The sequence below is a fragment of the Gorilla gorilla genome, chromosome 1 (genome assembly GCF_029281585.2).
Source record: "Gorilla gorilla gorilla isolate KB3781 chromosome 1, NHGRI_mGorGor1-v2.1_pri, whole genome shotgun sequence".
Lineage (NCBI taxonomy): Eukaryota > Metazoa > Chordata > Mammalia > Primates > Hominidae > Gorilla > Gorilla gorilla.
Window position 1 is genome coordinate 206459173 of NC_073224.2, and position 25617 is coordinate 206484789.

Consider the following 25617-nt stretch of genomic DNA (forward strand, 5'->3'; position numbering starts at 1 on the left):
TTCACACGTGAGGTCCTCAGTGACCTTGCTCCAGCACTCCTCTAATATCAGCTCCCTGTTCCCAACCTCCCATCATACAACCCCACCCTGAATCCATGCTATTCCATACAACAGTGCCTTTCCCTGGAACTCCCTCCCTCTCCCTCACCTCAGGATCCTTCCTCTCAGCTCACATTACTAGACAATATCACTGTATTACTGCAGTTACTGACATCTGCTGACTTCTATCCAGGGTTCATCCCATGACCCCTGCCCCGCAGAGATAACGTGGGCCAGAAAAGGTAAACTGGGAGGGAGTTGACGGTGATCCTAGTGGGGCTGGTTCTTGGGAAAGGAGGTTCTGAAGCAGGGGAAGGGGTTAAGAAGGGATATCACTCTGTGGGAGTAGCAAATCTCTCCACTGGCTTCCTCGCATGTTAATAAAAGTTCCATTCTTCAAGGCTGCTTCACATCCACTATCTGATAGGTACTTCCCCAGCCCATGAACCAAGCAGGTTATGAATACATCCTAGTGTCATAAGAGGATGGCAGGAGGGGGATTTTCCTTTAAAGTCCTATGGAAACCGAAGTCCTTGGTCAACAGTTTTAAACCCTTCTAAGGAGAAACTCTGGAGGCCAAAGTGCTGCAAATGTTAAAACCATCCTATGTGAACCTTTCTAACTTAGCCTGTCCATGTGGGAGGTGAGTCTTAAGGGTCAACATACAGAAAGACCTGGGCAGGCCTGGGACAGGATGGCTCAGGGTAAAATTGTGCCAAGAACCTGGTACGCAGAACAGTGGTCAAGGCCCTCTCAGTAGATGACAATATACACCAGCACCTCCCACCTCAGTCTTGGCATGGGGACCAAGAACAAAGCTTCTGCTTGCCAAAAGGAAAAGCCAGACAGACAAAAATGTAGGGACCCCAGGCTTCTGTTAGGGTTAACCTATGATCAGCCAAGCATGGCAAGAAGTAGGACTGTCCCCTGAGGAAAAGAGAACTCTTAGATCCCATTTCCTTAGCCAAAGCAGTATCTTATTGGAAGAAAAATTACTTAGGCCGCATATTTTTCCCAATCTCAACCCACCTATATCTCTCACCCATATTATTGCGAAGATGGAAACTCACATCAAGTATTTTGATAATAGCTCATCCTTGCTCAAATCACTTCACCAATTCTGGATATCCCAAGTCCTTTAATCCTTAGGGATTCTCAGTTTCCATATTTGTTTTAAAAATTCAAAATGTGGAAATTTCATAACAGGAAATGTGGTCTACAAAGTGCATGGAGATTCTGGCCCCTAAGTTACCTAACATGAATGGGAATTCAGTATAGCAATAAGAGCACGACAGACTCAAGACAGACAGATCTGTTGAATCCTATCTCTCCCACTTACAGATGTGTGACCAGTGCAAGTTACTTAATTTCCCAAGCCTCTAGGAAATGGGGAGAAAGTTAGTACTTATCTCCTGGGGCTGTTGTGAAGATTAAATGAGATGATGTATACAAAGTTCTTAGCACAGAGCTTGCCAAAGAGCAACAGCTCAATAAACACCAGCTATTGCTGCTATTGATGATTTTGTAATGATGTCACTGTTCTTCCTACTCTGTGCTGAGCTCACAGTGGCCTGCTCTAGGCCAACTCCTCTCTCACCAGAGTCACAACATCTTCCCTTGAGGATATGCCCCCACTGAGAAAGTAGGAGAACCACTGCTGATGGGGTGGATTACACATGGATGGTGTGAAGGCACAGTGAGAGTTTGGAATCACTGCTCAGGACCACTGATTTAACTCTAATCTCCTAAGTTGCCAGTTTGGCTCAAATACTGACACAGCTCTTACATGATAGCAAATACAAGGACAGTCAGGATTCTGTGTGGGTCTTTACAGAAGAAAAACAAATTACACTTAAAAGTGCCTTCAAATCTGGATCCTTAGTATTTGTAATTCACTTCCAAATTACCTGGTTTATACCAAGATAACTTCCCTGGGTACACACCAAGCTTAAAAATTGGAAAGTTTCTCTCTAGCATACATCTTATGATATAAGATATATACATTGAGTCCTCTTTTGTTGTTGAGGAAACTGTCCCCTACGATGCCTTCCCTCCTGCATGGGTTCTCCGGTGAGCACTGAAGTGGGAACTGTTGTTGAAGTCTTTGCCACACTCTGTGCACTTGTAGGGTTTCTCCCCTGTATGGATTCTCTGGTGAATAATAAGACTGGAGCTCTGGTTAAAGCATTTCCCACACTCTCTGCACTTATACGGCTTCTCTCCTGTATGAATCCTCTGGTGAGTAATGAGGTTAGAACGGTCACGGAAGAATTTTCCACACTCAAGGCATTTGTAGGGCTTCTCTCCTGTGTGCACTCTCTGGTGTGTGATGAGCTTGGAGCGCTCACTGAAGCACTTCCCACAGTCCACACATTTATACGGCTTCTCTCCAGTGTGGGTGCGCTGGTGGTTGGCCAGGGTGGAACTCTTACTGAAGCTTTTCCCACATTCGGCACATTCATATGGTTTCTCTCCCGTATGGATTCTTTGGTGACTAATGAGGGCAGAGCTCTTAGAGAAGCTTCTTCCACATTCAGAACACTCATAGAGTTTATCCCCTGAGTTTGTGCTGTGTGGTCCAGGAGAATTCAAGTCCTTACTGATACTTTGAGGTTGTTCGGGAGCTGTCTCTTCTGTAGAATTCCTCCAGTGAGCACTAAAAGATGGGCTTTGGGCAAAGTTTCCCCCACGCTCACTACACTGGTCAGGATTTCCTCCCAAGTGGATTCTCTGATGTTTCAGAAGGTTTGAGCTCTGGTTGAAGCTTTTCCAACATTCTCCACATTTATAGGGCTTTTCCCCCGTGTGAATTCTCTGGTGAGTGATGAGATTAGAATGGTCACTAAAGCTTTTCCCACATTCAAGGCATTTATAGGGCTTCTCTCCAGTGTGGATTCTCTGATGGGTATTGAGGTTAGAGCGGTCACTAAAGTTTTTTCCACATTCAAGGCATTTGTAGGGCTTCTCACCTGTGTGGATTCGCTGGTGGGCAATGAAGTGGGAGCTCCGACTGAAGCTCTTCATGCATGTGTCACACTTGTAGGGTTTCTCTGCAAGGTACAGGCCTTGATGGTCAATAAGTTTTTCTAAGTCCTCTTCAGAAGAACTTTCTTGCCACTGTTCCTGTGAGGGATTTCCCCACTGCCCTTCATCTTCATTTTCATTTTCACTGTCTTCTCCCCAGTCAAGAGGTTGGCAAACAGCTTCTGTAGGACATTTTGATAAGGCTCCAGGCAAACCCTCAAAAATGTCCTGCTCTGAAATCTGGTCTTCATCCTCATGCCTCATTTCAAAACCTGAAAAAATGGACAGAAATGCAGTTTTTCTTCACTCATTAGCGTGCGCACGCCTGTGTGTGTGTGTCTGTATTGTACATCTGTGAATTTGGCTAACATGAATTTGATTCTTCTATCTTCTATCGCACATCTTATAAATGTGACTAACAAGAAATTGATCAAGCTTTGGTACATACAAGTGTTTGTGACCTGCAAAGCTGAGGAATGGACTCAGGGACATGGTGACCCCACCAAGTGAGCCATGGGGCTCAGCCCAGCAGCCACAGCCAATCTGTTTCCCCAGCAAACTCCTCTATCTTAGTACTCAATCATGAACACCTCCTTCTTCTAGTACATTCCATATATCCTGTGTCATACTGGATTGAATAAAGTCTCTAACTGCCCAGATATACCTAGTAAAAGATAGAATGACTGACTGACTGACTGATTCGGGGGATCACACAAAGCTAGAGACTGGATAATCTGAGCAAAGCAGAAATACTTTTTCCCATTCAATCCCATTCTCTCTTTTAGTTAAGAGACAAAAGATAATGAGACTGGCTTCCTCATTCTCTCCACATGCCCACGGATTTTGAGAACATCCAATTACTCCAGGCTTACCCATGTCTGGGGCTTTAGGACACAAGGTTGAAGGTTTGACAGCATCTTCATTGGCCACTTCACCCCAGGCCTCCTGGGCATCAGTCTCAGCACTACTCTGCCCACACCTAGGGAGACCTGCAGCCTCCCGGACAGTCCCCATGGCCCTGACTGCAGTCCGAGCCCTCATCAGCGAGTCCAGTTCCTCATAGAAAGGGCATGTCCCTGGTGGGTGGCTGCTCTTGGCTTTCCGGTAGCTTCGAAGGAGGTTTTTGAATCTGTAGCGACACTGCTCCAGTGTCCGCAGGAAGCCCAGAGCACACAGCCGCTCTGCAATGGCCCGGTACACCTGGCTGTTCTGGTGACAGGTGCGAAGCTTTTCCGAGAATGGGGACTCACTGAGAATTGCCAGGAAGGCCTTGGTCTCCTCATAGCCCCAGTGCACACCTGCTGTCAGGAGTGAAGAGTTGAGAACTGTGAGACTTAATGAGATGTGCCTAGGTCATCAGAGAATAGAGTCACCTGCCCTTCAAAATACCTAGAACATAGGCATGTCAGAAACTATCCAGGTACCTGGAGAATATCCCTTTGCTTCTCAGGGGCATGCTAGGACAGCCAGCCAGAGCTTCCCACCCTCACCCTCTTCTAAGAGATTCTATTAACACTTCAAGTCTTGGCTGAAGGTGAGGACTTAAGTAGCCATGTTATATCAATTATATCAGGTGATCCCATGTCCCTGGCTTTAGCTGATTAGTTCAGGGAAAGGCCTGTAATCGGGATGCATGTGATTTTCCCCATATTCACTCAATACCTGTACTCTATTTATTTTATAAATTCTCCTTTTTTTTTTTTTTTTTTGAGACGGAGTCTTGCTTTGCCACCAGGCTGGAGTGCAGTGATGCAATCCTGGCTCACTGCAATCTCTGCCTCCTGGGTTCAAGCAATTCTCCTGCCTCAGCCTCCTGAGTAGCTGGGATTACAGGTGCGTGCCACCACACCCAGCTAATTTTTGTATTTTTTTTAGTAGAGACAGGGTTTCACCATGTTGGCCAGGATAGTCTTGATCTCCTGACCTCGTGATCTGCCCACCTCAGCCTCCCAAAGTGTTGGGATTACAGGCGTGAGCCACCGCACCTGGCCATAAATTCTCCTTTTAACAAAACATGAAAGCTGAGAATTCCTAAAGATTAGAGACGTAAATGAGTTTCAAATAGTCCTGCAAGAAAGGCCAAATGAGGACACACTTTCCTCCTTTGCAGGTGAATGAAAAGGAGGTGGTCTAGTCTCAGCTCCTCTGCAGGAAAGTGATGTAGCCCAGGAAGGCAATATGGTGGAGGGAAAACCATGTGAAACAGGCAGGCAGGAGCCACAGGCTCTGATCCGGGCTCTGCTCCTACCTGTGCGTCTACAAGATGCCTCATCTCATGGACTTCCATGTTTGCACCTTTACAATGATTGGGTGTTTCCCAGACATTGATTATTCAAGTCTACACTGTTGTGATTTCTGCCTTTATCTTCAATATTTCACTCGCCATCACTCTTTACCTAAATTTGTTATCTGTGAAATCACAGGTTGATGCACTCATACAAATTAAGAGAAATATATAAATACAAGAATTTAAAGTTCATTCATGTAACGTCGATGATCATCCCATACTACCAGTGACACACTTTTGGAAATACTGGATTCACTCTTTGAGGCCCCTTAAGGCTTTAAAAATGTTTGCTTCTATAACTAAGAAGACTTTTGCAAAGAGACTTGGTCATGGGAAAAGAAAGCTGGAGTTTGAGGATGACCTAAGGAATGTAGCTCTTCACTCTAGTGGCTTCAATCCAGACTTGCAGCCTGTGCCCTGACCTCAGGGAATAGCAGTCTAGCTGGTAGGAGGGTTGGAAATCTGAATCTGACTAAAGCCCCATGTTCTTACCAATACGACTCTGGAACAGAGCTGGGGCCCCTGCAATCCTGGGCCCCTGGGTAGACTCATCATTGACCAGGCCGGCACCTTTACAGTCTTCTGCCATTTCTTCAGGCTCCCAGCCCCCTTCCTCCTGCTCATCCATCTCTGCATCACTATCCCCGAGCCTGGGAAGTGCCACGGCCTCTCCTGGGCCATCTGTGGCTCTGATGGCTGTCCGAGCCCTGACCAGGGCCTCCAGCTCCTCATAGAAGGGGCAGGTACCTGGTGGGTGGCTGCTCTTGGCTTTCCGGTAATTCCGTAGGAGGTTTTTGACCCTATAGCGACATTGCTCCAGTGTCCGCAGGAAGCCCCTTGCCCTTAGCCGCTCTGCAATGGCCCGATATACCTGGCGGTTCTGGTGACAAGTCCGGAGCTTTTCAGAGAAAGGAGATTCACTCAAAATTGCCAGGAAAGTCTTGGTCTCCTCATAGCCCCAGTGAACACCTGACACCTTCATGTCCTCCACATCCCACTGGTATTGTTCCTCCCAGGCTCTTGAATCCCTCCAGGTCAATGCCTGAGCTGGCTCATTATCCAGGCTGTAATCTGCAGTGCTCCTTTTCCCAGAATTTATAAGACTTAGACCCCAAAACTCTGGTCCTTGTTCTTTCTCGGAGGTATTACTTGGTTTTGAAACTGGAACTCCTACAAAATGAAGAGAAATGACAGAATAGAAATGGTCTGTTGAGCGGCATGTTTGTCCAAAATCTCCCTGAAACTTCTATCTTTTCCTTGCAAGAGGCTGACGAGAAATTCCCACGTTGATCCCATAAAATGTCTACAGGAATAGGGAGAGAGAAGAGGTAACACGACCACTATATGAGAAATGTTAAGTGACCTGTTTACTTTGTTCATTTGTTTGTTGTTGTTGTTGTTGTTGTTGTTGTTGTTATGAAACATGAAACATCATATAAGAGTAATTCATTGGTCCACAGATGGGCACATGGCCTAAATTGGCCCAATTAGACTGAACTCCATGGCTGGAGGAAAAGGGTGTGTGTGTGCATGTGTGTTTGTGTGTGTGTAGTGAGTCTCTGTCCTGCTAGGCATCCATTGCCACCATTGGCATCTATCTTTTGACCATGAAACAAAACAGCTTTAATATGAAGCTAACACTGAAGATGGCAGACAGAAATAAAGAATACAGACCCATTAGGACATTGCTCAGCTAGTCTGTACTGTGGCTGGGGCATGTCCTCCTCTGGACTTCTAATAATGTGAGAAAATAAATTTCCTTATTTTTAAAAGTTAGCTATGTTTAATGGACTGCTATCCCAACAGCTCCCCAGCCCTAACAAAATAGGAAGCCTTTAATTGAAATAAATATTTGAAGAAAACTAGATGAAAAGGGCTTAAAGAGGTATAAGGATAATTTAATTCAGCGTTTCCCAAAATCTGTTCCTTTGAACACTATTTCCCCCAGATATCATGTGTAAAAAGGGGTTCCACTGTCAAGCAAGTAGCCAGCGAGCTTCTGGTATCTAAACTTACCATGAGTCAGGCCTATCAGAGTCTTTTCTATTTCAGCTATTCACGTGTCTAACTCCCCACACAGTGATCCCGGGCTCCACAGGGAAACGGCTCCCTATTATTTGGCTTGCCACATAGGAGTGCCCACAGAGAAAGGAGTCTGTGCTGCTTATATGGGCTTCAGGTATTTGGGGCTCTGTGATATTTATTCCTATTGGGTTTAATTCATTGGTCTCATGGGTTTAGTTCACTTAAGTCTGCCTGAGAGAGAGATCCTGTTTACAGTGCTAAAAAAAATTAGATTTCTGAGATGGCAGTCCAGGCCTGGCCCCTGGACTGTGGTGAATGGACTGAGGTAAGGAAGGTAATGTGCCCAGAGAGGGCAGGCTCTTGGAAGCCATCCTGCCACCCCGTCTCCAGGCAGACTCCATCCCTGCCATGAGAGTGCTGGCTACAAAGGGCAAGTCTTCTTCCTATGTCTGAAATTCCAGAGACTGCAGAGCCATGATTCTTAAAGGAGCGGCAAAACCCTCTTTGGGAACTGAGTGTATCAGAAGCATGACAACATCACCTTCAGAGGGTACGTCTCCTTACCCAGGCACACGCTGTTCCCACAGTCGTCTCCTGGGGGGTCTTTACAGAGCTCCTTCTCAGCATGTTTGCCAGGGCCCAGGGCTTCCTGCGAGATGCACAAGACAAGGACCCCAAACATCACTGACCTTTGACAACAGCCTAGGAACCCTAGCAGGCTCCCAGGAAAGATGATGGGAACAGAGGGATACCATGTGTGAAGCTGGCATCATAAGGAGCAGGATGGCCATTTGGTACATACATGTGTTTGGGGATGTTTGGGGCCCAGCAGGCTGGGGGTGAAGGGCAAAGGCTAACACCCTGGGCATCATGCCCTTTTGCTGAGCAGAGGTCATGGAGAGAGAGGAGGAACACTGTGGGGGCAAGAGCACAGGAGCAGCAATGACAGGAAAGGAAAAACGAGTAACAGCTTACCTGGGACTCAGCTGTCACCTCCCAATCTCCAACGCTCCCCATCTTTGGGAGAGTAGGGACTCGGGGAGTGAGGACAGCTGAGGAAAAGAAAAAGTCACTGAAACCCAAGCTCTGGTTCCCAAAAAATCACCTCCCTTTGAGATTGGCTTTCCAAAAGTCACACTTGGATCAAGCTAGGGCTATCCCTATGGCCAGTGCAGACTTCCCCTTTACTTCCCTTCTAGAGTGTGTAGCTCCTAAGCTGCTGTGAGTGGTGTGCCATGTGGGAGATGCCAGCCCTGACCTCCTGTGATCACCACCCACCCCTGTCCCAGCCTGCACCCGCTGCAGGACTCCAGCTATAGCAGGGCATGATGACGTCATCGATAGCCACAGCCTCTTTACGAGGCTTGCTTACTTCTCAGTAAGTGTGCCCATCACACTGCAGCCTATCCCTTGCCTTGAATTCTGCACATCCTTCTTCCCCATACACCCTTCCTCACCTCCCATCCCTCTCCCCTGCAGAAGGCCTCATTCCCTAATGTTCTCAGATTCTTGTACTCACCACTCTCTTTCAAAGGCTGTGGTGCCATCTTGGCATTTAGGTGATTGGGAAGGTCAGGGCATGTATTCTTCACCCCCTTCTTCTGGGACTGTCCCTCAGGCCAGGGATCCACTGGCTGCAGCTGGAAGCTCTGAGCTTCTTCCCCTGTCTTTAAGGGCCTGGTCTCTTCTGTATACAAGTCCAGTTCCTACACACAAATAGTCAAAATTCCCAATCATCAATTCAGTAAGACCCACTTTGGTATTTTGAGTACAACTGCAGTCCAAAGGCTAACAGGCTCTTTTAAGATCCAAAATGGCTTGAAATAGGATGAGAAAGCCATCAGAGTGAGTTTGGTAGGTAGACCAGCATTTATACCACCAAATGAGTACCATCTGTTGAACACAGGGTGGCGATCCAAGTGTTTCAATGAGAGTCCCACTGTTCAAAACATTTTTGATTCATAAAGAGATAAATTATGTAAAATTTGTGTAACATTAAAAAATAACCCATAAGCATCAAAAATAGGTTGCTTACTTTTTAAATGATCAAAAAAAGATAAAAGTTATCAAGTTGTATATTAAAAGGCAAAGGGAGGCATAAAAACAGGAAAAAAATATAAAATTATAACCCCAAATGCAATTGCTCTAAATATCTCTGCTGAAAGAGAAAGATATTTTTAAAATAAAATTTTTAAAAAGGACAAAGAATTACAGATGGAGGCTGGGTGCAGTGGCTCGTGCCTGTAATTCTAGCATTTTGGGAGGCTGAGGCAGGGGAATCACTTGATGCCAAGGGTTCAAGACCAGCCTGGGCAACATAGCAGACCCTCACCTCTATAATAAATAAATAAATAAATAAATAAAATTAACCAGGCATGGTGGCACATGCCTGTACCCCCAGCTACTCAACAGGCTGAGGCAGAAGGATCACTTGAGCCCAGAAGTTTGAAGTACCAGTGAGCTATGATTATGCCACTGTACTCCAGCCTGGACAATGGAGTGAGAACTTGTCTCAAAAAAAGAAATTAGATGGAATTTTAAAATGAGATAAAAGTACGTGTTGTTAATCTTACAACAGAAGGACACGCAAAAGACAAGGCACTCTAACTCAAAAGGAAAAAGGAAGTGGCAATTTTCATTTCAATGTTGGATTTCAGGCAAAAAAAAAACGGTACTCAGAGATATAGAGAAGATATTTAAAATAAAAGGGAGTAATCAACTAAAATAACATTACCCAATCAACTTCATCAATCACACAGCTAATTTCTTATCTCTATTTCTCAGCTGGTTCCAAGTTCAGAGGTAGAGAGGCCAAGGTGTTACCCAGGCTATAAAACCTCCAAAATATAACAATCTCAATACTTTATAGAAACACCTAACTTTTAAAAACGTATTTCAATTTTTTTAATAGATAATAGACTCACATGGTTTAAAAACAGAAAACACATACATGGGTATATTCAGTGAAAATGCCCCACCTCCATCCATCTTCATCCCATCGACCCCGTTCTTTTCCCCTCTCCTCATTCACAGGTAACTATGTTCTTCTGCATTCTTTTAGAGTTTCTTTCTACATACAAGCAAATGTAAATGTGTATTCTTAGCTTCCCTCTTTTTTATACAAAAACTTATGACTAGATATACTGCTCTGAGTCTTATTTTTTTGAACCAAAATAATAACAACTATCTTCATTAACTTACTGAGTTTGCCAAACTTAGCTCCAAAACTTTTTTGGCTGGCCTGAAAATTCAGATCCACTCACAGAGAAGGATTTTTACCATTGAGAAGACATACAGGAATGGGCCATGAGCATCCAGGGCCATTCCAAATAAGAAGATCCACCAGTGTCCTGTGTGACTTCACAGGGAGAAAACATCTGCTTATCAATCTTCTTATATGGTCATGTTAAAAAAAATTCACTTTGTTATCATTATAATCTACAGAGGAACTGTGTGACTAAATTCAACAACAATCTTTACTCTCAACCCCAGTGCCTCCAACTATTACCATCCCTAAGCAAAGATTCTGATTCCATGGATGGTAATTTTGGACACAGAAAGAAGTAGATGCAAGTGACAACCAGGAGACAAAAAATTAGTAGGTCAGACTTCTAGTTTCCAAGAAGTCTGTAGAGTCTAGAAGTTGCCCCTCTAGACTCTATAGTAACAAGTAAAAAGCTGAACAAACTGAAAAATCAACAAGTCTCCTTAGATCTGTCAGAGAAGTGAGGTCACAGGGCAAACCATTCTCCCCAAAATTGGAGAGACAAACAGGTAGAATCAGAGAATCACAACTTAGTGGAGCAGAAGCCTCTGTGGGAACCAGTTCCAGGGCAGAAAAACCTAAACTGTAATTGATGAACTGCTGGAAGGTCAGTGCGGACAACTCTGAGAGGTAAAAACTCCAGGGCACTTAATCACTGAGCAGGGGCACATTTTTGTAAGTTTTATCTCCAGGAGCTCAACCAGACCCTCACAGTGAATATCAGAGAAAAATCTCTTCATGCTTATGGCAGATGGCAGGAAAAAAGAACCATTTTGAAATATGCCAGGGCATTCTGCTCTTCTTAATAAGTCCTGTCCTCAGCAGAAACTATTTTACCAAAGCCTAACCTAACTGTCAGAAGAGAAATATGCAATTCTAGCTCCCTCTGCTCTTCCACATGGAAGATAAGAAATAGCCAGTGCAGCCCCCTCTAGGCATCCTGTCCCACCTAAGATGGGAAAAAATTGAGAAGCACTGGCAAAGGTCAGAGTCCAGGGACACAGGTACACCAATATAAGACCTAGAAAAAAGAAGAGCAAATTAAATCCAAAGTAAGCAGAAGAAAAGAAATAAAAATTAGAGCAGACATAAATGAAATTTAAAATGGGAAATCAATAGAGAAAATCAACAAAACCAAAAGCTAGTTCTTTGAAAAGATTAATAACATCAATAAGCCTCTCGTCAGACTAAGAAAAAAGACAGTCCAGGCACGATGGCTCACACATGTAACCCCAGCACTCTGGAAGGCCAAGGCGGTGGATCATTTGAAGCCAGGAGTTCAAGACCAGCTTGGGAAACGTGGTGAAATCCCATCTCAATAAAAAAAATATATACAAAAATTAGCTGGGCATGGTGGTGTGGTCCTGTAGTCCCAGCTACTTGGGGGGCTGAGGCAGGAGGGTTGCTTAAGTCCAGGAGGCAGAGGGTGCAGTGAGCCAAGGTCCCACCACTGCACTCCAGCCTGAGTAACAGAGAAAGAACCCGTCTCAAAAATAAAAAAGAAGACAAAAGACAAATTATTAATATCAGAAATGAAAACAGAGACATCACTACAGATCCCATAGACACTGAAAGTATAATAAAGGAATATTATGAACTACATAAAGGTTAATAAAGGAATATCTATGGCCACACACTTGATAACCTAGATGAAAAAGACCAATTCCTTTACCCAACCCATCTGCCAAAACTCACACAAAAATAAACAATCTGAATAGGCCCATATCTATTAAGGAAATTGACTGAATAATTAATAACCTTCAAAACACAAAGCACCAAGCTCAGATGGGTCCACTGGTGAATTCCACCAAACATTTAAGGAAGAAATTATAACAATTCTCTACTATCTCTTCCAGAAGACAGAAGCAGAGGGAATATTTCCTTATTTATTCTATAAAGCCAGCATTTACCCTAATACCAAAACCAAAGAAATTACTTACAAGACAAGAAAGCTACAAACCAATATTCCTCATGAACAAAGATGCAAAAATCGGCTGGGTGTGGTGGCTCAGACCTGTAATACCAGCACTTTGAGAGGCCAAGGCAGGCAGATCACGAAGTCAGGAGTTTGAGACCAGCCTGGCCAATATGGTGAAACCCCATCTCCACTAAAAATACAAAAATCAGCTGGGTGTGGTTGCGGATGCCTGTAGTCCCAGCTACTCGGGAGGCTGAGGCAGGAGACTCACTTGAACCCAGGAGGCAGAGGTTGCAGTGAGCTGAGATCATGCCACTGCACTCCAGCCTGGGCGACAGAACCAACAAGACTCCATCTAAAAAAAAAAAAAAAAAGATGCAAAATCCTCAACAAAATATTAGCAAATCAAATCCAACAATGTATAAAAAAGAAATTACACACCACAACCAAGTGGGATTTATCCCAGGTATGCAAGCCTGGTCCAACATTTGAAAATCAATTAACGTAACCCATCACATCAACGGGCAAAAAAAGAAAAATCACATGATCATATATTATATCAACAGATGCAGAAAAAGCATTTGACAAAATCCAACACACATGATAAAAACTTGGCAAACTAGGAATAGAGGGGAACTTCCTCAACTTGATAAAGGACATCTACAAAAAACCTACAGCTAACATCCTACTTAATGGTAAGAAACACAGTGCTTTTGCACTAAGATCAGGAAAAAGGCAAGGATGTTCTCTCTCACTATTCTTTCATACTGGAAGTCCAGACTAATACAAGATAAGAAAGGAAACAAAAGGTACATAGATTGGGAAGAAAGAAAAAGACTCTTTGTTCACAAATGACATGATTGTCTATGGAGAAAATCTAAAAGAATCAACAAAAAAAACTTCTGGGAACTAATAAGCAGTTATAGCAAGGCTGCAGGGTACAAATATGCAAATATGCAAAAGTCAATCGCCTTCCTATATACCAACAATGAACAAGTAGAATTTGAAATTAAAGGCATAATAACATTTACATTCTCATCCAAAAAAATGAAATATTTAGGCATAAATCTAAGAAAATATGTAGAAGATTTACATGGGGAAAACTACCAAAGAAAGGCATCAAAGAAGAACTAAATAAATGGAACAATATTCCATGTTCACAGATAGAAAGGCTCACTGTAGTCAAGATGTCAGCTTTTCCCAATTTGATCTACAGATTCAACACCCAATCAAAATCACAGAAATTTATCTTGTGGATATCAACAAACTGACTGTAAAGTCTTTTTTTGTTCGTTTGTTTTTCTTTTCTTTTCTTTTTTTTTTTTCAATAGCAATGGGGTTTCATCATGTTACCTAGGCTGTTCTCAAACTCCTGGGCTCAAGCAATCCACCCATTTCGTCCTCTCAAAGTGCTGCGATTACAGGCGTGAGCCACTGCACCTGGCCATGTGCAGTTTATATGAAGAAGCAAAGACCTGGAATAACCAACTCAATATTGAAGGAGAAGGAAAAAAATCAAAGGAATGACACACCTGACTTCAAGAATTACTATAAACTACAGTAATCAAGACAGTGTGGTATTGGCAAAAGAATAAAGCGATCAATGGAACAGAATAGAGACCCCAGAAATAGTCCCACATAAAGACAGTCGACTGAACTTTGATAAAGGAGCAAAGGTAACACAGTGAAGCAAATATATTTTCAACAAATTATACTAAAACTGGACATCCACATGAAAAAAAAAAAGCTTATATCCTATCCTTCACAAAAATCAACTCAAAATGGATCACAGACCTTAACGTTAAAATGAAAAACTATAAAATTCCTAAAATATAGGAGAAAACTGAGATAATGTCAGGTATAGCAATGACTTTTCAGATACAAAATCAAAGGCACAATCCATGAAAGAAATAATTGATAAGCTAGACTTCGTTAAAATTAAAAAATTCTGCTCTATGAAAGATACTGTCAAGAGAATGAGAAGACAAGCCACAGACTGGGAGAATATATTTGCAAAACACATATCTGATAAAGGACTGTTACCCCGAACATACAAAGAACTCTTAAAACTCAACAGTAAGAAGACAAACAACCCAATTTAAGAATGGGCAAGACTTGAACAGTCACCTCACCAAAGAAAATATACAGATGGCAAGTAAACATATGAAAACATGTATAACATGGTAGGTTATTGGTGAATTGCAAATTCGAACAACAATAAAATACCACTATCTACCTATTAGAATGGCCAAAATCCAAAACACCAAATGCTGGCAAGGATGTGGGGCAACAAGAACTCCCATTCATTGCTAGTAAAAATGCAAAATGGTACAGCCACTTTGGATGACAGTTTGGCAATTTCTTACAAAGGTAAACATACTCTTACCATATGATCCAGCAATCATGTCCCTTGGTATTTACCCAAATGAACTGAAAACTAGGTCCACACAAAAACCTGCATATGAATATTTACAGCAGCTTCATACATAACTGCCAAAACTTTGATGGAACCAAGATGTCCTTCAGTAGGTGAGTAGATAAATAAACTGTGGTACATCCACACAACGGAATATTGTTAAGCATTAAAGAGAAATGAGCTAACAAGCCATGAAAAGACGTGGAGGAAACTTAAATGTATACTACTAAGTAAAAGAAGCCAATCTGAAAAGGCTATATACCGTATGATTCCAACTATGTAACATTTTTTAAAAGGCAAAACTATGGAGACAGTATAAAGATCAGTGTTGCCAGGGGTTGGGGGAAAGGAAGAATAAACAGGTAGAACACAGAGGGTTTTTACAGCAGTGAAGCTACTCTGTATGTCACTACAATGGTAGATACATGTTACTATGTCACTATAATGGTAGATACAGTTTATAATAGGGCTCTTAATGTCATACATTACAGAATGAATAACATTAAGAGCCCTAACATAAACTGCTACTTTGAGTGATGATAATGATGTATCACTGTAGGTTCATTAATGGTAATAAACATATTGTTCTGGTGCAGGGATGTTGATAGTTAGGGAGGCTTGTCGGGGAGGGATGGGAACTCTCTGTACCTTCTGCTCAATTTTGCTGTGAGCCTAAAATTGCTCTAAAAAATAAAGCCTGTTTTGTAAAAATCCCTGTGCACCTGATGGAGAGGGGGCATCTGACAGAGAGGGGGATTCAACAAGATGGTGATGACAGAAGAAACAAGTAACAATCACAAAATAGCAGAGCTGAAAGATCCCTTTTAGGAAACTACCTTAGGGGCCATTTAGTCCTGTAGGCACCAACCTTTTTCAGGTTCACTTTGAGGAATATTATAACTATATTTCATCCCATTATTAAGACTTGAAAAATTTTACTTGCAGAGAATGCAACTAAGTTATATATCTTGCAATGTAAGATCACAAGCTACACTTGCACCTGAAAAAAACAAGCTCCTCTGCTACTTGTCCATTTGTTTTGAAATTTGTGACCACTCAGGAGCAGGTAGGAAAGTTTAAAAATAAAAAAAGTCACAGTAAAAACGAAAATACAAAATAGACAAGATTCCATTACCTTATTTTTTTCTCAATTTTAGAAGCAGTTCAACTTTTGGTCAGCTCACAGGGGCATAATTTGAGAACCTTTGGTCTAATCCAACCCTCTCATTTTACAGATGAAGAATCATAAAGACCTTGATTTAAATCAGTTTTCATCTCTGGGTCTCAAGTTCTTTATCTCCCAACTCTGAAGCCCTAAAACTTCCATTTGTTTCTTCACTGCCACTTAAGACAAACAGCTGGTTTCTTTAAAAGAAATAATATAGGGGAGTGGGGAGGTACATTAAAATAAGGCACACTCTCTCATACTTAGTTCTGTAACTTTATGTATTAGTCTCCCTGTATCTTCAATCAGTTTGTAAAGGAATCCAAAGAGCAAAGCCACCGGTCTAAAACCTTTGCTCCCCCAACCTCACACTGTATAGAACTTTACAGTTTAAATGTACAGAAAACCCCTGCCATTTGCAAGGGATATGTTCCCAAACCTGTAATTTCCCCCAGCAAAATGTGGGTAAGTAAAATATCACAAGAATTACTAACTATAACAAGTAGAGAAAAAGTCATGTTTAGAGGAAGGTTCTGGATCCAGCTAAAGGATCTGTTCTACATATACCAGCTTTGAAACAGGATTCAAAATGTGTGTCATAGCAAAATTATGCATTATATCATGGGCTTTCAGGGGTCACTTGCAAATTGTTGAAACTGCGAATGTTAAATCCATACTTTCATTTCCCTTACCTCAGCCCTATCACGTAGTTATATAAAGTTAGATAAGTTACTTACCTCTCCATCTCTGTTTACCCATTTGGCAAATGGCAATGATAATAGCACCTACCTGATTGGATTGCTGGGTTGATTAGATGAGGACTATATATATAAGCTTACACCAGTATCTGACACACAGTGAGTGCTCACAAAATGTCAACTAATATCTCATTTGAGCCTCATGGCTCAGAGGTATTTTAATTCCCATGGTTTGCAGAGGAGGCATCTGACATGCAGTAGAAAGAACAATGACCTTGGAACCTAAGGATTTGGCTTTAGGCTCTGGTCTATTCACTGATGACCTTTGTGGGCTACTTGGCATTTTGTTTTGTTTCGTTTGTATTTTTTGTAGAGACAGGGTTTCACCATGTTGCCCAGGCTGGTCTTGAACTCCTGAGCTCAAGCAATCCGCCTGCCTCAACCTCCCAAAGTGCTAGGATTACAGGCGTGAGCCACCACTCCCGGCCAACTTTTTGGCTCTTAGTTTAATCTATAAAATGGGGACAACAGTACTATTTCTGTCTACCTACATTACTGCTATAAGCACTCAGAGACATCACATATGCAGAAAGATTTTGTTAGGTATAAAACACGAGTTAATCATATTGTGAACATGGTAGTGGGAGGCAGTTTGGAGTAGTGGTTAGGCATACCAGCTTTAGAGTTAGAATGCCTGAGTTCAAATCCTGACTCTACCATCTAGCAGCTGTTGAGACCCTGGGCAACTTACCTATCTTTTCTCTGTCTCCGTTTTCTCACTGGTAAAATTAGGATAATAGCACCTATCTCATTAAATTGTTGACAGGACTAAGTGGGTTAATACATGTAAAGCACTTAGAACACTTCCTGGTATATAGTAGTGGTCAATAAGTGTCAGTTCTCAATAACTATTGTTATTTTTATTGTGAATTTGGCAGTTATTAATGTAGTCACAACCCCGCTGCCTTGCCTGACCCACTCCTCTGCAGGAGAAGACTGTTTGTCTCACCGACTGTCCTGCAGTCCTGGTCTCTCGGTGCCAATCCTCCACCAAGGCCACAGCCTCCTCACCACTCTCAGGGTGGCGTGCCTGCACCCAGGTCTGGACCTCCCTAGGCAAGATAGTCAGGAACTGCTCCAGCACGAGCAGCTCCAGGATCTGCTCTTTGAGACGGATCTCCGGCCTCAGCCAACGACAGCAGAGAGCCCAGAGCTGGCTGAAGGCCTCGTGGGGTCCAGCTGCATCCCTGTATTGGAATTGCCTGAAGCGCTGGCGGGAGGCCTCTGGGCCAGAGACAGAGTCACGGTCCTTCTCCCAGAGTTTGGATTCTGATCCCCAAGAGTCCTCTTCCAGTTTCACAATAAGGAGTTCTTCAGGCTCTGGCTGCGGAGATGCCTGGGCTTGCAATTCCAGGGCCATAGCCATTGTCTACCCCAGACACCTCACTTCAGCTACTTTGACCTCATCCAATGTCTTCCTGCATCTACGGTGAGTCCTTCAAGAGGCTCCTAGAAAAGGGACTGCTCCCCAAGGCTCTAAGGCAGAAAGACAAAGGATAGAGTGTGAGCAAAAGGATGCAGAAGCTTCATTCTCCCCCTTCCCCCATATCTTCCGCCACCTTTGCATGGGGGCAGAGGTGCTAAGAGATGCCCCTTTCCCATAGGCAGGAAGTAAGGCCACAATCTGGCACCAAAGCCAGCAGCACCTACCTTACTTGACTGCTGGGTTGATTAGATGAGGGATATATATAAAAAGCTTAGACCAGTGTCTGACACACAGTGAGTGCTCACAAAATGTCAATTAATATCTCATTTGAGCCTCACACTTTGGAGGAAGACAGCACAGTATTCAATCCTCTAGGTCATGCCTGAACACCTTAGCCTGGCATCCCACACCTCCAGGATCTGCTCCAGTGTAGACTTCCTCCCTCCTACACATGTCCAAAGTCCAACCTTCCCTCAAGTTGGGTTCCAAATGTCACCCCCTTCATAAGGCCTTTCTTCCCTAATCTTAAAGCTTGGCTGGCATTCCTCTAAGGATGTTCTCCTTGCAAAATCCAACAACTCTATGCTATCCCCTGGTCATCCCACCCATTTGGCATTATTCATCATCCCTATACATGACTCCTAAAACTCCAGCAAGGACCTGTTTCCAGACCTCCAGACCCCAAAATCCAAACCCCTTCATGACACTTCTACTTGACTGTCCCTTAGGCACCTCAAACTCAATGAGTCAAAAACTGGATTTGTTATTTTCTCCTGCAATCATGTCTGCCTTCTGAAGCTCCCCCTTCTGAAGGCACTGCCATCAAGTTCTCCACACCAGAAACCTGGTCGTCATCATTCTCTAAGATCCCCCAAATCCAATTCATCACCACACTGTGTCCACTTGGCATCTCCATCTCCAATGCTACCACTTCAGTGCAGAGAATCATCATGTCTTCCACCTGATCAGTCTCCTAACACGTCCCTGCCTCCACTCACCTCACCCCAACCTCTGCTCTATTGTTTGCACAACAACCAAACTAGATCAAAGCCTGACTACACCACCTCCCTGCTAAACACCCTCCAGTGATCTACCATTTCCCTCAGGACAAAGCACAAGCCTTACCCAAGTCTCCAACTCATCTCTTTACCATGCTCCACTAGTCATGGTGCTCCAGAAGCACAGCTTCCAGATCTTACACCACGCTGCCCTCTGAACCTTCCCCTCTTTGGGAAGGTCTCCTTTGGGAATGGTCTCCTCCCTTCCTTCAGCTAGCAAGGTCTCAGCTTAAATTGCTCTTTTTCCGTAAGGCCTTCCCTGCACCCTGAAACAAGATTCAGTCCTCGACCACAAGCTCCCATAGCATCTTACATTTTCTCTACCATAGCCCAGATCATGCTTTACTGTAATTTTCTTACCCACTAGATCATTAGCTTCCCAAGAGACCTAGCACAGTGCTCAGCACATATAGGAAGTACTCAATAAATAATAAAGTCATGAATGATCGACTAGTGATGATGGTGTGTCATTAAGCAAGGATTGCAATTAATCCCTTTCTGTGCACACTAGATAAAAAATAAATGACCTTCACGCTCATGCCAAAAGGAATTCCTTTCTCTTTTATTTCCATGTCTCTGTGACACTTACCACTTTCTACACTGTATGAGACATTGCATGAGAAGGATGTGCGTATCTATGTGTGTCCCAGAGGAGATTACAGCCTATCTGATGGCACCCATGCTGGGTTATTTGAAAAAATGAGCTCTCTGTGTCATCCCAACAAGTCTGGGTGACGTAAAAAATGCCCACTCAAAGGAGATCATTAGCTGCTTCCAAGTGGGAATGACACAACTGAATTGAGAATGGAGAGATGGTGGTATTTTTCATTTTGGGCAATCTGACTGGACTGAAGAGAAACAAGGCAAGGGTAATAAAAATTAAAGTCTTGCCCTAAAGGCCTCCATATGCTTAGGAAGAGGCTTAAAGCACAACTCATGGCTACCTGGCAGCTTCCTACTCATCCTTCAACCACCAGCTCAAATGTCACCTCCTTTGATAGGAGTTCCTTGACATGCCCTTTTCATGTCCTGCCCTCCAAGAATTGCCTCCCTGATCCTATATCCCCAAAGCAATTGGTACATACCTCTAATATAGGTATTATCCTACACTATTGTAGTTACCTGTTACTATATCTGACACCCACATTATACTATATTACTAGAATCAGTATTATATGTTACTAATTTCTGTATCCACAGTGCTCAACCCAGTATCTGATAAATAGCAGGGCCATTAAAAAGTTTTATTACTGTGTATTAAAATGATAAACCTGGCGTATCAAAAGGCTAATGGGATATGGATATTCCATAATTTATATTAAACTAAACTATTTCTGTCTACCTATATTACTGCTATAAGCACTCAGAGAGATCACATATGTAGAAAGATTTTGCCTTTCATGAAATTTCTTTTTGAACCTAAAGAATTCGCCTTTCATGAAATTTCTTTTTGAACCACAACCTTACTGATGCATGAGTTCAAACACATTTCTGTCACCCTCTCACACAAGGAGCAATTCATCAATCATTTATAGAGTACCTGCTATACCCTGTTTGGAAGCTACAGATCTACCAGTAGCTGGGACTGACAGTCCCTACCTTCAATAAAATTACAGTCTAGTGAGACAGTCAATAAGCAAGCAAAGACATTTGCATTCCTGCATAAACAGGACACTACAACAAAATAGGCAATTAGCAGTCACACCAGGCCCAAAGCTCAGAGTCTCAGATAATAGGTATTTTCTCCTGGAAAGACTTGAAAGTCCCAAAGGTTTGTTTCAAATAGAAATCGGAAAGCCCCAGGGACCACATATCACCATAACCTTTTCTTTCTAAGGAACCATAACCGTAACTTTCTAAGGAAGTTAGACCGAAGTATGGATAGCAGGCTATTGTGGGGAGAGGGAGGCCAACAGAGTCGGCCAACAGCCAGGTGACTTCACACAGAAGTGAACAAGGGAAAATGGACCGGGGCATTCCTCAGTTCCGAGATGACCAGGAATATCGAGCCTCATTAGGACCAGCAATTTCTAAGAGTACCCCTTTACTGAGTGCCCACAAGGTGCCAGGCACAGTGCTGTGTTCCACATTCATAATCTCACTGAAGCCTCCAGGCAGCAACTGGAGTCTCATTAGGTGCTGAGCTGCATTTCACTGACCTGTAACTTCCACTACAAAGATCAGAAAGAGAGAAAGAGGGCCAGGCGCGGTGGCTCACGCCTGTAATCCCAGCACTTTGGGAGGCCGAGGCAGGCGGATCACAAGGTCAGGAGTTCGAGACCAGCCTGGCCAACATGGTGAAACCCTGTCTCTACTAAAAATACAAAAAAAAAAAAAAAAATAGCCAAGCGTGGTGGCTCGTACCTGTAATCCCAGCTACTCGGGAGGCTGAGGCAGGAGAATTGCTTAAACCCAGGAGGCGGAGGTTGCAGTGAGCTGAGATCACGCCACTGCACTCCAGCCTGGGCAACAGAGCACGACTCTGTCTCAGAAAAAGAAAAAAAAAAAAGAGAGAAAGAGCATGATTTAAATAGTGCAGCCAGTTGCGTTCACTATCTGTTTGAGAATAAGCATGTGGTGGTGGCACCTAGGACTTCACTATTCACCAGGTTGGTCTTGATTCCCTCATGCCTCTCTTTCCACTAAGTATGAGTAAAGTGTCTTTCATACCACACAGTCCCTAATACAAGCGAATTCTCATCTAATGTTCAAACAAGAAAGCCCAGCTGTGCTGATTAGTTTATTTATTGAAAGGCAGCGTGTTAGTTTCTGAAATGGCTCCTTGCCAAAGGATTTTCAAACTAACTGTGATTTTTGGCTAAAGTGATTTTCACCCTTATAATATTATTATCTGATAAGGTATGACTGCACTATATCCTCATTTACCTAAAGGGAAACTGAGTGTTTATGAAGATTCACTTAAGGTTACACAACTAGCAAGTGGTAGAGTTAGGGTCTAAGCCCAGATCCCTTTTCTCCAATCATTTTTCTTAACCATGTCTTATAGCCTCCTCTATGTGTGCTAGTCATCCAAACTCTTAAGATGACAGTACGGGAGAATGGAAAGAACATTAAGGCAGGAGTGAGCAGACTGGGGTTCTAGTTCCACTCCTGCCACTAATCAGCTGTGTTACTTTGGACAAGTTATGTAGCCCCTGTGGCTGCCTAGCTAGGCTGCAGCTTACAGCCTGATCTTACTCAGCAGTTGCCCTAGGTTCCCCAATTAGTATGATGGGGTAGAGCAAGGGAGAAGGGAGACTAGAGTCAGTGGCTACAAGTTTAAATGGGTATAAGGACCTAGCAATGTAAATGAGTCAATGACTGAAATGAACTGGGTGGGCACTACAGCCAACTATAGAGTGCCAGGGGAACATATGCCCAGAATATTCCTAAGCCTGCTGATTTTTCCAAAAGAAACTAGCACTCTGGATTTTTAAATGTTGGCAACCAACTCAAAATTGTTTCACACACTGTGAGATTAAATAAAGCATGATAGTGGACTTCATTCAGCATGGGCTGTCGCTTTGCCACTTAGATTCAGCTAAGTGATCTCAAAGCTCTCTTCCAATATCCAGAAAGACCTAGAAAGAGTACAGAGCCTCCCAGGTCATGAGGGATAAGTGCTGACTGCCATCAAAATCAAGATGTCTTTACAAACACAGGGAAGCTGAGGGGCATCTTGACTCCTAGCGCAGTAAGTATGAACGTGGTCATGAGGAGCCCACTCAGTGAAAAGGGAAGAGAAGATGCTCTCCAGTTCCACAGGAAAGGCCAAGACTGGTCTGTGACCTCCAAAGAGAAAAAACTGGGAACTCTTAAAGGCTGTCAGGCCCATTTGGCTGACAGTCCAAGCTATGGCTTAAAGCAGGCTGACCTGACCTCACACATAAGGGCTTAAGCCAGGGAGAGCAAATAGGTTTCATTTAAAGCGAAACTTCAATCAACTGGAAGTGGCTGCCTAGAGTAGTGTGCTGAGGGCTCTGAGTACTGTGTGAATATGTGCTGTGAACCAACCAATTAGCCATGACTGCCAGGGACACAGGAAGGGGCACTGGAAGCACACATTCCATGTATTTGTCACCCCTGGCTTAAACTCCCATTGGCAATGAATCAGCTTCAGCTTCCAGCAGCAGAGGAAGACTAAAGCTCCTGCCCTGGAAATCCACTGGCAATAGAAGTCTTCAAGGCTGGTATAGCAAAGCTTACCCTGCATGGTCTTCATTCACACATACATACATCAAGTATTTACTGCTTTACATCAAGTGTTTACTGCTCTAGACTGGGCAATGGGGAAACAGAGGTGATTGAGACACTGTTCCTGTCCTGGAGATGTTCACAGTCTAATGGAAGAGACACACACTTCACAGATAATTATGATCAAATGTGGTAATAGGAGAAGTTATGGGAGCTGAGAGTTGGGGGTGACTTAATTTGCTTAACGGAATTGAGCAAAGTAAGAGTTGAAATTTTTTTAAGTTAAAGTAGTTCTCTTGGCAAAGAAGGTGAAGGGCAAGGAGAGAATATTCTAAGCTGAGAGAACAGCATATATAATGATGGAAAACCAAATGGCCTACCCAGGAAACGAGGAAAACCTTGACAGCCCTGGAGTGTGAGGTGCATGAAGATTAGGCTGCAAAAGGAGTTTATGAAGGACGAGGTGTTTGGACTTTACAGGTGATGGGAGCCAATGAGGGTTTTCAAGCAGAAGGCATAATCAGATTTGTAGGTGAAACAGATCACACTAGGTGCAATGTGTGTGTTCATGCTGGGAAACTGAAAAGGCTTCTGCAAAAACCCTACAAGAAAGAGGCCGACTGAAAAGATATTAAAGAAATTAAAGATCGGAAGATCCTTGGACGTGGAAGAATGCAAGAGGAATCAGTGGGTAAGTAGGTAGGTAGGTAGGTAAATGGGATGATCGTGCCACTGACTTCCATAAGACATAAGGAAAGAAGTGCAGGTTTGGGGCAGAACACAATAGCCAGTCCCATCCACTGGGTTCCAGAGGTAACAATCATTAGGGAGGTAACAAATTAGATATGCTTGTTCTAGACGGGAAGGTAGAGATTGAAACACTATTTTTAAGGTCGGGCTTCAAGCTCAGGCCCTCTTCACTTCTTGCCAGCGCCCCAGACCCTCTATGCTTTCCTCTGTGGTCTCCAGACCTTTCTATGACTCTCCCACCTCCAAAACCTCCCTCAACCCCCTCACCTTCAGACCCTTCTAAGGCCCTCCTCATTCCCAGGGCCCTCTATCGCCTCCTCATCCCCGACCCCTGTATGACCCTTCCCATCTCCGGCCTCTACATCCTTTGACCGTCCCTCACCCTCCACCCCCACATATAAGCTTCTTTCTCCCCTCTCACCTTCCCCAGCCCCCTGTGTCACCACCACCTCCTAAGTCTCCAGCCCAGAGCCTGCGTCTCAGCTGCCCCCGCCCCGCCACCCGGACTCACCCACCGAGACACCCACTTCACAACAGGGCGGAAGTGCTCCCGGGCTCGTGCAGGGAATGCTGGGACGCGGAGTCCGAGCGGCGCCACCCTGGGAATGGAACGTCTGAGACCACAATTCCCAGAAGGAACCGCGCGAGCGCCGGGGGCGGCCCCCTCCGTTTGCTGCCTTTCAGACGTCTTCAGCCAATAGATATGTCATCTTCTAACGGACCCTGGCACTGGAACAAATCGGAACGGGCGCGACACATGGGGGCGGGACCTGTTGCGATCCTGGTCTTTTCCATAGGCTCCCGGATAACAGCACCGCCCAATGGGAGGGCACTCGAGCAGAAGGGGCCCAGTTCTATTGAGGGGTCGAAGTGAGAGCCTCAGACCCTGAAAGATCAAAGCAGACGCAATAAGAAATAAGAAGAGAGAATGACTAGAGGTGACCAGCCCGATAGGCAGGAGAGAACTGGACAGTTGTAGCTTTAATTTCCAGCTCACAGCTAAGCTGTGTGACTGGAAGAATTCTGAACCTCGTTCTCTTCACCCATAAAATGAGGGTAGTAATGGCATCCATGTCACAGAGTTTTGTGAACTTTCAATGAGATAATACACCTAAAACGATTAGCTCAGGGCCTGGCTCCTAATAATGCACAGCGATTGTTAGCTATTATTATGTAAATCAGTTAGTACAGAGCTTGGCACTTCCTAGGTGTTGGAAGAATGTTAATCATTATTACAAAATAATCCTCATATAAATGCGGGTGCTCTGTACCACTGTGAATACTTTGGGGCA

At 43.7% G+C, this 25617-nt stretch overlaps 1 protein-coding gene across 12 annotated transcripts; it reads right to left on the reverse strand.

Moving 5' to 3' along the window:
- Positions 1-1157: 1157 nt before the first annotated feature.
- ZSCAN20 (zinc finger and SCAN domain containing 20) lies at positions 1158-25060 on the reverse strand. Of its 12 annotated transcripts, none has more exons than XM_004025412.4 (8): positions 24841-25060; positions 17847-18373; positions 8895-9081; positions 8351-8427; positions 7940-8024; positions 5843-6520; positions 3936-4364; positions 1158-3335 (listed from the first exon to the last, which is right to left on the reverse strand). In XM_004025412.4, exons 2-8 carry the CDS (start codon positions 18261-18263, stop codon positions 2077-2079), a joined length of 3132 nt encoding a protein of 1043 aa, XP_004025461.2. In that variant the 5' UTR covers positions 18264-18373; positions 24841-25060; the 3' UTR covers positions 1158-2076. The 12 variants fall into 12 exon arrangements, with proteins under 12 accessions (XP_004025461.2, XP_055247223.1, XP_055247220.1 ...); XM_055391248.2 differs by having other exon boundaries at positions 3936-4361; positions 24841-24989; XM_055391245.2 differs by having other exon boundaries at positions 3936-4361; positions 24837-24989.
- Between the last annotated feature and the right edge of the window lie 557 nt (positions 25061-25617).

What these genes read in the sequence shown, in the direction of transcription:
- ZSCAN20 (XM_004025412.4), bottom strand. Translation starts at nt 18,263, where the DNA reads ATGGCTATGGCCCTGGAATTGCAAGCCCAGGCATCTCCGCAGCCAGAG. An exon ending in TGGGAACAGCGTGTGCCTGG is followed by an intron (nt 6,521 to 7,939) that starts GTAAGGAGACGT and finishes TTCATTTTGTAG; the next exon opens with GAGTTCCAGTTTCAAAACCA. An exon ending in TCTGTTCCAGAGTCGTATTG is followed by an intron (nt 4,365 to 5,842) that starts GTAAGAACATGG and finishes CACTCCTGACAG; the next exon opens with CAGGTGTGCACTGGGGCTAT.